The following is a 13,637-nucleotide window of genomic DNA, read 5'->3' as shown; positions in this document are numbered from 1 at the left end:
TGATAAAAATGCATAAACTAGATGCTCCTTACAATTGACGCCAAAGTCAAATAAATAAAGCGCGTAATTATAGTGCGCGCGGCCACTTGTTCAGGTAGGAATCCCAGGTATGATCTGCGAAGCTGAGTTATCTTAAATTGTCACTTTGATCGCAGCCTTGGCACATGTCCACGGGAGTTTACTGAAGTGAAGTAAACCCTCATCAACTCCCCAAACCTACCAGAAACATTTTACAATGAATTAGGATGTCTCGTGAGGCCTCAAATTAGCTGATTTAAAATCATACAGTTTTTTTTTCTTTCTATTCTCATGCGTAACAGCGAGGGACACACACCAAAAAATGGCATTTCAATATTTTATTGAAACTTTCAAGAACACGATGTCGATGTTGTAAACTAGACATAACTCCAATACAACATAACCCATTAAGAAACACAAAAGAAACCTTCATATTTTCGATTATGCGGCACTTGTACGATCGGGTTCGCAAAGTATTTTTTAATAACAGAAAAAAATAGTCCACTTTTGTCACACTTCAACGACACTTCTTTTGCTCTTCTCAAGAAAAAGAATATATATATATTATTCCAAGCCATTGGTGCAGTGCGTTGTCGCGTTTTCATTCGTTTTGAAACAGTAGCACTTCACACAGGGACAACAAATGAAAAAATACAATGGCACATGAGTGTGAATAAGTAGCTCAGTGGATATTTGGAGGGAGGAATAAAGTCCATATTTTAAGAGAGGGGTATAAATGCAGATGGCAACAAAAGGATAATAGTCCACAAACTATCTTTACACAGGTATATCGACAATAAATTAAGAACAGATCCCTAGAAACAAACTACTCCGTTGTATTTACACGCAATAACAATATGAAATAATTACATAAATATTTTATATATCCCTATGTACACCTTTTAATCAATACTACCTTTCATTTTTTATATTTAAATTTCTGCTTCCCTTTGCCTGTTTGGGCTAAATTCCGCATGCTTGGGCCCGGAGCACCAGTCATGTCAATAGGCCTGTTCTGATTTGAAAAAAGGCATTAAGAAAAACTAATTTGTTTTTGATCAATTAATAACCTAATTAAGACAAAACTTAAGCAAAGGGAGTGTTGTTAATTGTTCCAAATATAATTTTTTATAATTTTTGTTTCAGTTTTTAGATTTAAAATAACATTCGTTGGGGTTTTAAGGGGGCATGCAACATTTGGCCAGAAGATCAATTAATAGTGTACAACAAAATACAGCAGTCTTTGTTTGTAAGGTAGGTTAAACGGTAGTGAATTCAAATAAGTCAAATTGATTCAGAGTGCATATTAAAAAACACATTTCTCCTCGTGTACATTAAAGTTAGGAGACAGGACACAGCAGCAACTTCTCCTAAATCTGTAAGTCACACCCATGCCAACTTTTCAGTTTCAATACTTGTATGGTATTCAAATGACAGGATAAGTGTTTAATTTAAGAAAAAAGAAAGAAAAATATACATAACAGGTGTGTAATAACCAAAGTGCATTTCAGAAACTAAAACTGTTTTTTTTTTGTTTTTTAGTTGTTTTTTTTTTTTCCTTTTTGAAAACCTGCATGAATCTACGAGGGCGTCCTCCTACTGTTAATGTCTTCATCACCATCAACACTTTTCATGACAAACAATGAAACGAGAAGCAGGTGGTGTGTTTATATATATATATATTAAAAAAAAAATCCCTAGGGGGACCCGCTCCGTGGCCTGTCCTGATTTGAGTCCAGTCCGCTGACCAGGCGCTGGATGCTCTGTAACTCATTGGCGGCGTCTTTCTCCGTGCACGTTTTTGGCGACATAGACACCGAGCCGGAGGAGATGGTTGACGAGTGACTGGTCACCTCCGATGTGGAATCCAGGGTGACACCAGACACGGGGCTGGCCGGGACTATGCTGTCCCCTTTGAGCTCGGCCCCGCCGCCGGCCATGGAGGGCATCGCGGTGGTGAGCAGGGTGCTGTCCGGTACCGTCATGGGGAGGGAGTAAGGGCTGTACCTGAGTCGGGGGCGCACAGCGTTCAGGAAGGGGTGCCGGTGCACCGCTGAGGAGGCGGCGGAGGAGGCTGCCGCGGCTGCTGCCATGTACGTGTAGGGATAGGGAAACAAACTGCCAAACGGAGACATGGCGAGGCCCTATGGAGACATGGAGAAAGTGAGTGTGAGCCACAGGGCTGCAGTTATAGACAGTTCATACACTTCTGGGTACTATAATAGCGCAACATGTGCCAAAAGAAATAAAGAGAGGGAAAAAAATCAAGGGGAAATGTATGATGATAAACTCTTTCACCAGACTGCTGCGTGTTTTGGATTAAAGTCTCGGAAAAAACGCGTGGAAATAGTTATTGAAAGTGACCAGCTTCACTGTCACTCTCCTCCAAGACTTCTTTCATACATGTTAGACTGTAATGGATTGATACACTGCTAATGACGCTGCACTTAGCTCATGCACAACACAACTTGGAGTTCATTTAGGCAATGCACATTCAGTCTGTCTTGCTTTAATTCACACTATCACAAAGCTCCGAACACAGTTTTGTGCAGCAAAGCCTCACCGCCCTGCATGTAAACAGCTTTGGTCCTTGTTCAAGAATTTGTAATGCAAATAAAAATTCCAGTTGTCTGATGCTGCATGCTGCAGGACAATAAATGGAAAAAGACAACTTTGTTGTCTATTAAAGTACTATGTTTCTCTGGGGTATTTTAATCCTCGCCCGTGTGGCTCTAAAACGGGCTTAATGAGCTCAAATCAACAAGATTGCCCAACACCCCCAGCTGTTGCAATGTCTGTTTTTCAAATCTGATTTCTTAATAGTTGTTACCTATAAAATAACGCCCATAGACAGGCGAGAAAACATGGTTTCGAGCTTTAGTCAGTAAAATCGCAGTTGCACAACTTTAATTTGTGAATAATAATCAACTTGACACTGAAACAAAATAAATACACACACATTATCTTTCTCAGTTACGCTTAAAACACACACCTGAGCATCATAACGAAACTTTTAAATATATGTATTTAGTAAAGGGGTTGCGGTTCAACAGTGGGATTTTCAGTGGAGTGCTAAACCCCAAATCCAGTGAGCGTATTAAAAAAAAAGTAAAATAGAAAAGGTAGCACATCTTAAGTCAAGAAGGACAAAATGCTCACATTTCACTTATTTATTTGACTCGCATCACTATAAACCGATTTAAACACCGAGCCAAATAAATGAGTGAAATGCGAGTATTTTGTCCTCCTCGACTTAAAGACTTGAGATGTGCTACCTTTTCATTTTTTTTTTTAAATAAGTAATCAATAGATTTTATTATCTGGCATATTAATTCTGGCCTCTCAGGCCTGCAGTCTGCTGTACATTACAACATGTGCTCCACTCATTCACTCGAGGCTCAGAGGTTAGGCCTATACGCTTATGAAAACAGGTTTTACCTGTGATGCCAAGACATGTTGCTGCAGATGAAAGGGCAGGCCTGGCGCTCCCGTCAAGCTTTGCGAGGGTGATGCCATGCTAGTCGTGTCCATGGTGCTCACCCCTCCCGTGGACACAGCTGCCAATAGTGGCCCCATGCCCGCGGCCATGTTTGAGAACGCGCCTCCCATGTTGAACTGACTGGGGTGCAAGAGAAACGGGTGCGCGCTCCCGAGGTGATTGAAAAACTGTTGTCCAGTAAGGCCCGTTGGAAATCCAAAATTATGCAAGTGGCCGTGGCCTGTGTGCGGGCTGTCAGTCTGAACAGTCAAAGGCATGAAATTGTCTTTGCTTATCGACCTGCACTCATCCGTTTTGGGCTGCTCCAGGCTCGGGCTCTTGAGGTCTTCTCCAGATCGTGTGGTGCTGGAGATGACGGTGATGGGGCTCTGCCGCGAGTCTGCCTGACTTTTCTCAGTCCTAGGGCCGCTGTCTCGGGTCCTGCTGACAGAGTCAGTGTTACTAAAAGGGTGCCCCTTAGCTGGGCTCCCGTCATGATCCTTCCCGTCCTTTGTGGTTGTTGAAATCTTGCTTGAGTCCGGACCATCTTTAATGTGTCCATCTTTGCTCTCGTCGTCGCTGTCCTCATCGCTGTCACAGAAATCTGCCAGAGTAGGAGGAGTACAGTATTAGTTTCTGCACATTGGTGAATCATGGAAATGATAAGTCACATTATCAGCCATGTTGCGTGTAGCAGGCGGAATAAGAAATAGACCCCAATGGACACATTTTGCACATATTTGCAATGGTGAGCGTGACCTGTAACATTAATTTCCCATTGTTTCCAATAATATTTGGATTGCGTAACTTTGCATGCTGTAAGCCTTCATTTGTACATGGCATTCGTTTCTGTTATTTATTTTATTTTTTGCAGATTAACCGAATATGATTTGGAGTTTTTAATCTGAATAGATAGCCTAGTTGTTGCATCATTTAGCATAATGGTTAACGTACGTAGTACAACTAAAAGAATATTTAAGTGCTAAAGTGCCCAAGTAATTTTCACAGTAAAAGAAAAAAAAATGACAGTTTTCAATGACAATTATGAATTAAGTGCAAATCAGTAGTCCAGGTGCAAAGTGAAACCTCAAGTCAGTAAGACTATGTGAATGTGCTGCAAAGCTAATGTATGCTCTTCTTTAACACGTTACCTCGTAAAAAACCTCGCCACAATAGACATTTTACGACTTTACACACGACTTGTGATCGGGGCCGTGACTGACTTTGTGGGGTCCCCCAGCTTACCTTTCAGGTGTGGGGGGCCCGCGGTAGACACGGCAGGGGACGAGGCCTGGCCGAAGCACTTAAAGGGAGCCTGCTCTCCAGAGGAGTCGTCTGAAGCGCCGTTCTCCTTTTTCTGCTGCTCCTCGTATGAACGCATGGATTGCAGCGCCAGCTGTTTCCTGTGCACAAGTACCCAGGTTATTACAGGCGGTGATCACAGCTCTCAGTGCAGAAACAATATCAACAGCGCAATGAGTGGCGATGGAGGCTCATTCAGACTGAAATAATGAAGTTCCTGACTGTAGGGCTGACTCACCTGCGCCGCAGGTGAGCGTTAGGAATCTGTTACAGTGCTGTTGCTGTAAGACCCGTTTATTTATTGATCATATCATGTGACACTGCTGATTTTCAAATCTAATTTTCAGAATTTAACGTTTTGGATTAATTCGTAATTAAATGGTAATTAGCAAGTGGAGACAGAAAGGAAAACATTCCCGCTGCAATGTCTGTTGCCACTAGTGCTATCGGAATTAGTGAACTCGAGCTTATTACGCGATTTGATTAGAAACTGTGAAGAGCCACACTCCCTGCGGGTAATGAGGGAGCTCTGATGCAGACTTAATCCACCGAGATCACTCTCTGTCTGTGTATATCAATCCAAATACATCTGAAGTGTTTTTGCAATGCACGTCCCCTCCCTTGCCTTACCTCTTTTCCCGTCTCCCATTGCCCGTGTCACGGAATCCTTTGGCAAATGGGTTGTGGTCGATTTTCAGCTGGGTTATCTGAAATGATTAAAATTGTGCGTAAATATAAGCCACTGAAATTTGACCCTCTAGACTGTATTATACTCATTCAATCCATTTTTTAAATTGCAGGTAAACTTCTGCAAGTTTAAAATACACTTAGATTATTTTTGGTTTTGAGATAAAAACACATAAATATAACTAAATACGCGAATGCCAAAATCGCGCACACAGAGCGCACGAGTCTTCATATTGGCACGTTTTTCATCAAGAGTGAAACATGCTGCTTTTTGTGTAAACTTTTGCAAAACTTTACTCCCACTTGTTACCACTGCACATAGGAGGCGAGTGAGGGTGCCATGATTTCCCAACAATATCAAACAGTTTAGGGGATGATTTTCATTATTTTTATGTCTCACAGAGAATAAAATGTTACCATACAGCACAGTCTGACACAACCCCAACCCCCCCCCCCCCCTTTTTTTCTTTCTTTTTCTCCATTCAACCGCACAATGTTGCCCCTCTTCTTTATCCTCATTTCTCAACCCCCAACCCCTGTTTTAGTTTTACACACACACACACACACGCACACACACACACACACACACACACACACACGCAGAGAGAGAGAGAGTCTGGGTCTATGCCAAATCCTTTCCACGTGATTAAATAAAAGGAAGACAACCTGTATATAACATTCCTCAGAATTATGACTTTTCTACCACAGGCTGCTGAATATGGCACTGACTCGCAACATCAACCCCCTTCAACTATGATACTGCACTCTCACAGGCTCCAACAAATATGACGTCTTTCATATTTTATGACAACAAAATGGTGCAGAATACGTAAGAAACGGGGAAGAGAGCGAGTCTGACAGGGCGAAAGGGACACGCAAGCTGCATTTAAGTAAAAAAAATATTCAGGGTACATAAGCTTTAAGCCTTTGAGCAATAATTGTGCTTACCTTGTCATTTTGATAAGCAGTCACGGCAATGAAATCCGTTTCGGGAAAAACGTATGTCCTGAAGGTACTGTACGGGAGTTTGAGAATATCGTTGGCCCTCACAATGTGAAATCGAGGCTGATATTTGTGCATCGAGTTAAGTATGGTCTGCAACACACAATCACCAAAAAATTATTAATGAAAGTACTCTAGCGTTTGTCATACAAAATATATCCTTTAATTCAATAAGTTTCTTAAAATGTTCTTATTAAAAAAATCAGAAGCCACATAATTAAGAGGGAATCTATCTTGTAAGATACAACTTTGTTGTAAACTATGCAAATAATTTTCAAAACATAGTTGAAATTATTTTCAGTTCAATATTTAGTCAATTGAATCTGGTTAAAGATTCAAGGATGCAGACGTATTATTATCTTCCTTAATAATCACAATAGACTACTTGTAAAAATAAGATTATCTCAAGATAATACAATCTTTAAACATTTTTTTAAACAATTGTTTACATTTTTTTTTTTAATGATGTCCTATTGTAGTCAGGTCTTCCTCAAAAACAATAAATCCTAAAATCCTGTGCTCAAATAAAACAAGCAAATAAAAAAATACAACATTTTGCTATACTAAAAATTGTAAGGTGATAAATAGGAAAATTGACATACATTAGTTGAACTTACAAATCCATGCTTGTCGGAGATGTTATTTGTCAGCTTGAGTTTGTGAAAATTGACGACTTTTGACATCCACTGTTCACCAGTAGCCGGACTGTCCGGGTGAATGTACATCCTCTTTGGCATTTCGGGGTCGGCTTTCCCCGCCACCATCCAGCGGGAGTTATGAAATTTGTACCTGCAGTCGTCGGCTGCAACAATATCCATCAAGAGAATATATTTGGCCTTTTTGTCCAGACCAGTGCACCTCACTTTGAACGGGGGGAACATCCGCCTGTGACGAAGAAAACAAATGATAAGCACGCATGTAGTGGCACATAAAAATATAATCAAAATGTACAACAATATAAAGAAAAAATCTATATTTTTTTACACAGACACAAACATATGTTTTTCAATGTGAAAAGTGAATTTTATCGGTTTGACAAGTTATGCTATAATGTAGCCTGTAGCCCCATCATAATTTATCAGCTAAAGATAACTCAGCCGAAAAGACTCTAGAAGACACGTAAACGCTGTTTGGATAGTGTCTTGATTTTTAATGCCTCGAAAGGCCAACACACACACACACACATATATACACACACACACACACACACACACACACACACACACACACATAACATACATACACGCACTCAAAGACAGCAGCCATCTTTGTATACTGTCACTGTGATGACGAGAATAATGTCAGAGCTCCACACACTCAAAGTTTCAGTTGAATAATCCATCAGTGTAAAGTTTTGATAAACCGGACGCTAAATTTTAAAAACTAGGATGATACGCAAATCAAATGTTTCTGGGGAAATGTGAATAGATCCGTGAAAGCTCCTAGCTGCACTGGAGGCCTAATATTCATAATACAGCAGCTACAAGCCAATTTTATTTAGTAAAATACCTACAGTGAGATAACAACTTATTTCTTATCCGTTAAACGTGTGCAGTTCACTAAATGTCTCTCTCTGATTTTGCAGGCTGAATAGAAACACAGGAACTCGCAGCTTTGTGTCAGTTTTTTTCTGTCAAGCTAAATTATTATTTGGGTTTTTTTATGTTTCAGTGAAAACACATTATAGTGCAATAAATGTCAAATCTGACTGAGAATAGTGAGACAGTTATGATACAATCTTAGTTTAATTAATACACATTAGACTGATAGGTGACTTTGTTGCATGAAATATCTACATATCTCCAAGTGGCATATATGTATAAATCTCTCTTTATATAAATTTACATATTTATAGGCTTGTGTATGTAAAATAATAAATCCTTTCGCCATGAGGTATCAACACACACAACAGGTCTTCTGCTTGTGAGATAATATTACGTTTTAGGGATGAACACACACACACACACACACATACACACACATACACACACATACACACACACACACGCTCGAAAAACAAATCAGTTTCACCTTCCGGATTTCGTGATCACCATCTCGGTGCCTCTCTTGTGGAAGAGTTCCCAAAGCTCCTTGGCTTCCAGGTGAACTTTCGGGTCGTCCTCCACCTCCTCTTCAGGCTCCAGAGTCTTGAGAGGCCTGAGGTGGGCGGCAGCAGCCTGATGCCCCAGCGAAGAGAAGTGGAGGCCGGTCTCCGCGGCTCCCATCAACTGGTCCATGATCGGCTTTCCCAGGGCGCCCGGCAGAGACAGGGAGCCGCTGGGAGGGAGCGCCAGAGCCGGGAAGAAGGGAGGCTGGTGACCCAGCATTGCACTCATGGCAAATTCCGGACCCCGGTGAGGTATAAACGGATGATATGCCATACTTGATCCCTGTATGACTGGGTCTCTCATCAGGAAGTTCATCCAAGTGCAGGCAACAACTAGAGACGACTGGTTGGATGTAGAAGCAATAATAGTGCCAGCAGCGCTAAAGAGCGTAAAGAGGAGCAAATGAAGACAAAATAAAAAAAAGGAAAAAATCAATCTGGAGTTGGAAAGCTTTGGAAATTCCTCCTTCAGCTCTGCAGAAATAAGCATCCACTTATTTTTCACAAGTCCGGGAATCTCTTCAGTCGTTTCAAAAGTCTGGAAATGTAAAAATGCTCTCCATTATTCTTCAGAAGTGCTGCGAGACCGATTTTCTTCAGAGCTTGACGCGCATCGGACACCTTTCTGCGTCTCGCTGCTGGCTCTCGGACATTAGCCGAATTAAACCAACTTGGGTGAGTCACTTAATTGACTGCGGCGCATTCTTTCTCCTCTGCTGCTGTTTACAATATCGGCATTCCTGTTAAAATGCGTTCCTTCTTATTGGCTTCAGTCCTGCAGCGAGGGCGACGTGTTGAAATATTTCGATAGCGCCGAATAATCCCCCTGCCTTTACTTGCTCCGGACATGCACCCTCACACGCACACACACACTTTATTCCTCCTCTCTCTTTCACGCACACACACATTTCAGAGAAAGACGTGTGCAGAGAAAGGAGTCCGCTGACGGCCAGAGAGAGAGAGAAAAAGAGAGAGAGAGAGAGAGAGAGAGGGAGAGAGGTGGTAAGGTCCCAGCTCCGTGATTTTCCTATCGCCTCTGTGGCCCATAGGGCTTCATACTGTATGGATGTGTTGCATGTTACGAGTAGCAGCGCTCCGTTTGATTGGCTCTTTGACGCTTTCGGACCAATTGTGTGGCTGCGTAGGCGTGGTTTTAACAGGTCGGGTGGAGGGGACAGACTTCAGACTTATAAAAAGGTGTTTGGAAACTCAAAAGGGCTTTGCCGTGAAACACCACCCTGCCTCAGTCAGTGTTGTGTGAATATGTCAACATCGTTAGAGAAGTTGCGCTATCGGTCGGTCTGTGAGACCCAGGGAAGCAGGCAAGCCAAGCCGGGGAACCGGCGCGCTTAGTCGGCGAGATGTTGAGCTCTGGCGGGGCTGCTGACTTCCTTCCCTGTCCTGCAGCACTGTTGTCTTTACATGCTTGAATATCGCAATTTTATTCATTCACAAATATATTTATGTATGGTTTGTCAGGGTTCAATTCGCGGCAGAGTTTGCAGAATTTGCAGAGATTCAACAGCGCCGAAGAGCAGCCGAGCATTTCCTGCAACATCCTCATATGAAATCAGGAAAATATGAGCGTGCACGGGATGAGGCGCTCCATGATAAACGCGCAATAATTGTTTATTGTTGCATTCATATTGTTTTTATGTATTTATTTATTTTTGTTAGACTGCTTATGGGTGCAAAGTGGATTATTTTTCTTAAATTGCTATTTTGTATATTTAGATACTATTTGCACTTATTTTCCCTCTCCAGCCTGATTTTGCATTTGAGACAATGTGAGTGAAGTCAGTTAATTTTAAATAAATGCATCTTATATCGATGAAAACACGAGGAATAGCTGATGCTTTGGCGATTAGTGACATTGTGGATATGCTCATTTTGACTTGAAACAGCATTTTATAAGAGCTGAAGCCACAAGTTTGCGCTCAACACAACCAGAACGTCAGAGGATGCGTTCACTGGTGCGTGTAGGCTGTTATCAGGTGTATCAAAACGACCGCATTTTGAATCACACCAATCAATTCTTTTGTGAAATATGGCACACTTTCCAGGCGCAGCTGTATCCGAGAAACAATTTAGTCACACTTGCACAGGCAAATAGGTGGCACTGATAATTTAACTCTTAATTCTATCTGAGCAAATGTTTTCTGTCATGTGAAGTAGGATACGATTATCATGATTTCTTCTATCCATTATAACATTGAAGTTTACAGGTCTACTCCCAGCCGCATCATTTTAAGCGGTGGATATGAATACAGCTTATGGACGTTATACTCATCTTAAACGCCAAATACAAGCATGCAGGGGCACGACCATTTCGTGCACAATTATTGCTTCACTGCAAAGCGTCTAAAAGAGATGTGCACTCCAGACAAAACCGCGCCAGTGCTTTCTAAATGCGCTATTTAACCACAAATTCGCAAGTAAACTAGAGAGACGCGGCCAGTCAGCCACCTTGGACAAACATTGACCATCAATTCTCAGTCAATTGTCTGTCTCCGTGGATCCAGAGCGGTGGGGGAATCTCAAAGTCCTTGACAGGGTGGACCATGCAGAGCAAATCTGCACGAAAGAAGCAATAGGCCAAATCCTTGCTATTTGCTCCATTCAGTATTTTTTCATCATTCATCAAATAAAACGCATATGCAAAGCGGTGGAAATTGCTGAGACATTTAAAGGTGTGATGTACTTGTTGCAGGCCAGAGATGTATAGAAGCCTGTATCTACAGTAGTATTGTTTTGAAGTTCAGAGCTTGACATAAATGCCTCAGGGCTCATATTGGGAGCCTCTGACAGCATCAACTTCAACTGAACCTCCATTTAGCACTACTCATGCATGCAACAGGGAGATGCATGTTTTTTTGTTCACTGCAGCGTGAGTGATACCTGTAACAATGCTCTCTTTATTATAGGCTTGACTTGAAGGTGTTTTCTTTTAGAACACCTTTGTGTGTGCTTCCCTGTGTGTGTGTTAAGTGGGGTGGTTTTATGCACAACACTGCTCAGAGGAGATACACAAAGATATTCAGTTTATGTGTTGCATGTTATTGATTTGATAAAAGTGTTGATAAGCCGCTGCAGCATCTGACTGTCTGATGTCTTTAAGACCCAAAATGAAGCTCTCCACCAGCCTGCGTGGGGCCTTCCATCCTCTTCTTTGTGTGCGTGAGGTCAGCCCTGTGTCAATTACTGTGGCTTATTCTTCTTTAAACACTCACCGCCATTAGCAGCACATTTCAATTTAGTGGAAGGTGTCATCAAATAGGAAGCAGTGTTGACACGGCGGCAGCCTCTCAGTGTCTGTGGCCAAGCTGGCTTCATTAGCTAAGCAAGTAGAGAATGGTCAATACACTATATAAACTTTTACAGGGTTAGGGCTCTCAGGAACTCGGAGAGGGCTATAAAAAGGTCTGAGCTGACACCACTGATTGATGAAGCCAACTTTGTCAGCGCTTCCCTTTTTATACAGAGATCATGCGTATCAAAATCAAAAGGGGCAGTATATTTGACTGGACAGGCTCTAAAATCTCACTCTATGTGGGTGGATGATTTCTGATGGTACAGGGGGGACAGCTTGTGTTTTGTCTGATGTATGAAAGCATCATGCAACACTGTCCACACAAGAATGTGCTTTAAGTTGTTAGCATTTAAGGAAAAAAAAAAACAACTTCCTTTCATGTGTTTTTTGCAGTGCAATTTACTTGCAGCCACTATGCATTTCTATTGAATATTCTCATTTACTCCCAATATTATCAATGAAGAAAAACTGCATTAAGGTCATGGGTTATGAAGCCTCAATGCTCTGACTGCACACAACAGCCACACTGTGTAGGTTCATTAAGCAAAGCTTCAAAGACATTCCTGGAATTGATCATGGAGCTGCAAGTGATGTAATGTATGCTGTCCTGTTTATTTGCAGATTGTTAATGATAAGCAAGGACAGACTTGGTGGCACCGCTCCTGAATGGAGATTGTCTGGTGAGAGTCATCAGCCCTAACACGACATGATAGGGAAAGGAAACATCACAAGATTAGTATATTCAACTACTATAATGACTCCAAACTTCATTACAGACATCCCAACACAAAGTGGAGGGGGAGACGTTCAATTGACAGCGTAATGACTTTCTAAATGCAAACCATTTACCTCCAAGATTTAGGTGGGGCTTAAAATTGATCCATTGGGGCTGTATTGCACCAAAAGGGTGCAGATTATAAAACCCACTTTCTAGAATCACACACAATGCTTTAGTCGATTGGCAGGAGGGATAATAAACCCCTTACCTGTCGATGAATTGTCCCCCGTCAGGCATTTTTAGTTAAGTCAACCCTTGCTCTCATCAATTTCTGTGCTGGCCAGTTATAGGTATTGATGAAAAACAATTTTAGTTAATTAGGGGATGTGTTTATTGATGGCAATGCATTGACTACAGACTGACAAGGAAAAGGCAGTGTGCATGGGAGACATTTTACTTGCTTAGTTGAGGTTGTTCAACAATGATTCAGGCTCAGAATTTTTACTTTACTGCCATTAAGTTAAGAAAGAGGCAACAGAAAAGTGAAAATTGCATATCTGGCTTTTGATTTTTTATTTAATTATGGCAATATTGATACTAAAATGTCCTGGAGCAACAGAGAAACCCGACTTTAAAGAACAATCTAATTAATTCATAAATCAACAAGTTATCTGAGATCAGTGTCTCAGTTATGACAATTTAAAATGATACACGTTTTAATAAATTAGACCTGAATTGTGACTTAAAATCTTCTTTACATTATAAATATCACATGCAATACAATCATATTTAGGTTAGAAATCATTAAGAGTTCATGTTTAGCCCATAACTAAGTTTGCATTGCATTATCTTGCCAGAAGCCCACTAAACACTCACTTAATGGTTCTTATTCACGTAAAACAAGCTATGCTCATTATCACCTGTAGCTGCAGAATAGAGTCTGAACAGCTGCTTTTCGACGTGTACATTGTAATGCGCCACTAATAGAACAAACCAGTCCAGTGGCATGCAACAC

At 41.4% G+C, this 13,637-nt stretch overlaps 1 protein-coding gene across 2 annotated transcripts; it reads right to left on the bottom strand.

The window, feature by feature from the left end:
- Positions 1-341: 341 nt before the first annotated feature.
- tbx3a (T-box transcription factor 3a) lies at positions 342-9,615 on the bottom strand. 2 transcript variants are annotated; one of them, XM_042509938.1, is made up of 7 exons: positions 8,519-9,615; positions 7,090-7,372; positions 6,434-6,580; positions 5,429-5,505; positions 4,742-4,899; positions 3,457-4,100; positions 342-2,162 (listed from the first exon to the last, which is right to left on the bottom strand). In XM_042509938.1, exons 1-7 carry the CDS (start codon positions 9,082-9,084, stop codon positions 1,716-1,718), a joined length of 2,322 nt encoding a protein of 773 aa, XP_042365872.1. In that variant the 5' UTR covers positions 9,085-9,615; the 3' UTR covers positions 342-1,715. The 2 variants fall into 2 exon arrangements, with proteins under 2 accessions (XP_042365872.1, XP_042365873.1); XM_042509939.1 differs by having other exon boundaries at positions 7,105-7,372.
- Positions 9,616-13,637: the final 4,022 nt, after the last annotated feature.

Source organism: Plectropomus leopardus, chromosome 20, assembly GCF_008729295.1.
Source record: "Plectropomus leopardus isolate mb chromosome 20, YSFRI_Pleo_2.0, whole genome shotgun sequence".
Classification (NCBI taxonomy): Eukaryota; Metazoa; Chordata; class Actinopteri; order Perciformes; family Serranidae; genus Plectropomus; species Plectropomus leopardus.
The sequence above is the reverse complement of the archived record's forward strand: the minus strand, read 5'-3'. Positions and strand labels throughout refer to the sequence as shown.

Excerpts from the sequence above, each read along its gene's own strand:
- tbx3a (XM_042509938.1), bottom strand. The coding sequence starts at position 9,084 with ATGCTTATTTCTGCAGAGCTGAAGGAGGAATTTCCAAAGCTTTCCAAC. Across the intron at positions 4,900-5,428 it reads AATGGGAGACGGGAAAAGAG|GAAACAGCTGGCGCTGCAAT; the intron begins GTAAGGCAAGGG and ends ACTTGTGCACAG. Across the intron at positions 2,163-3,456 it reads AACATGTCTTGGCATCACAG|GGCCTCGCCATGTCTCCGTT; the intron begins GTAAAACCTGTT and ends ATGTCTCCATAG.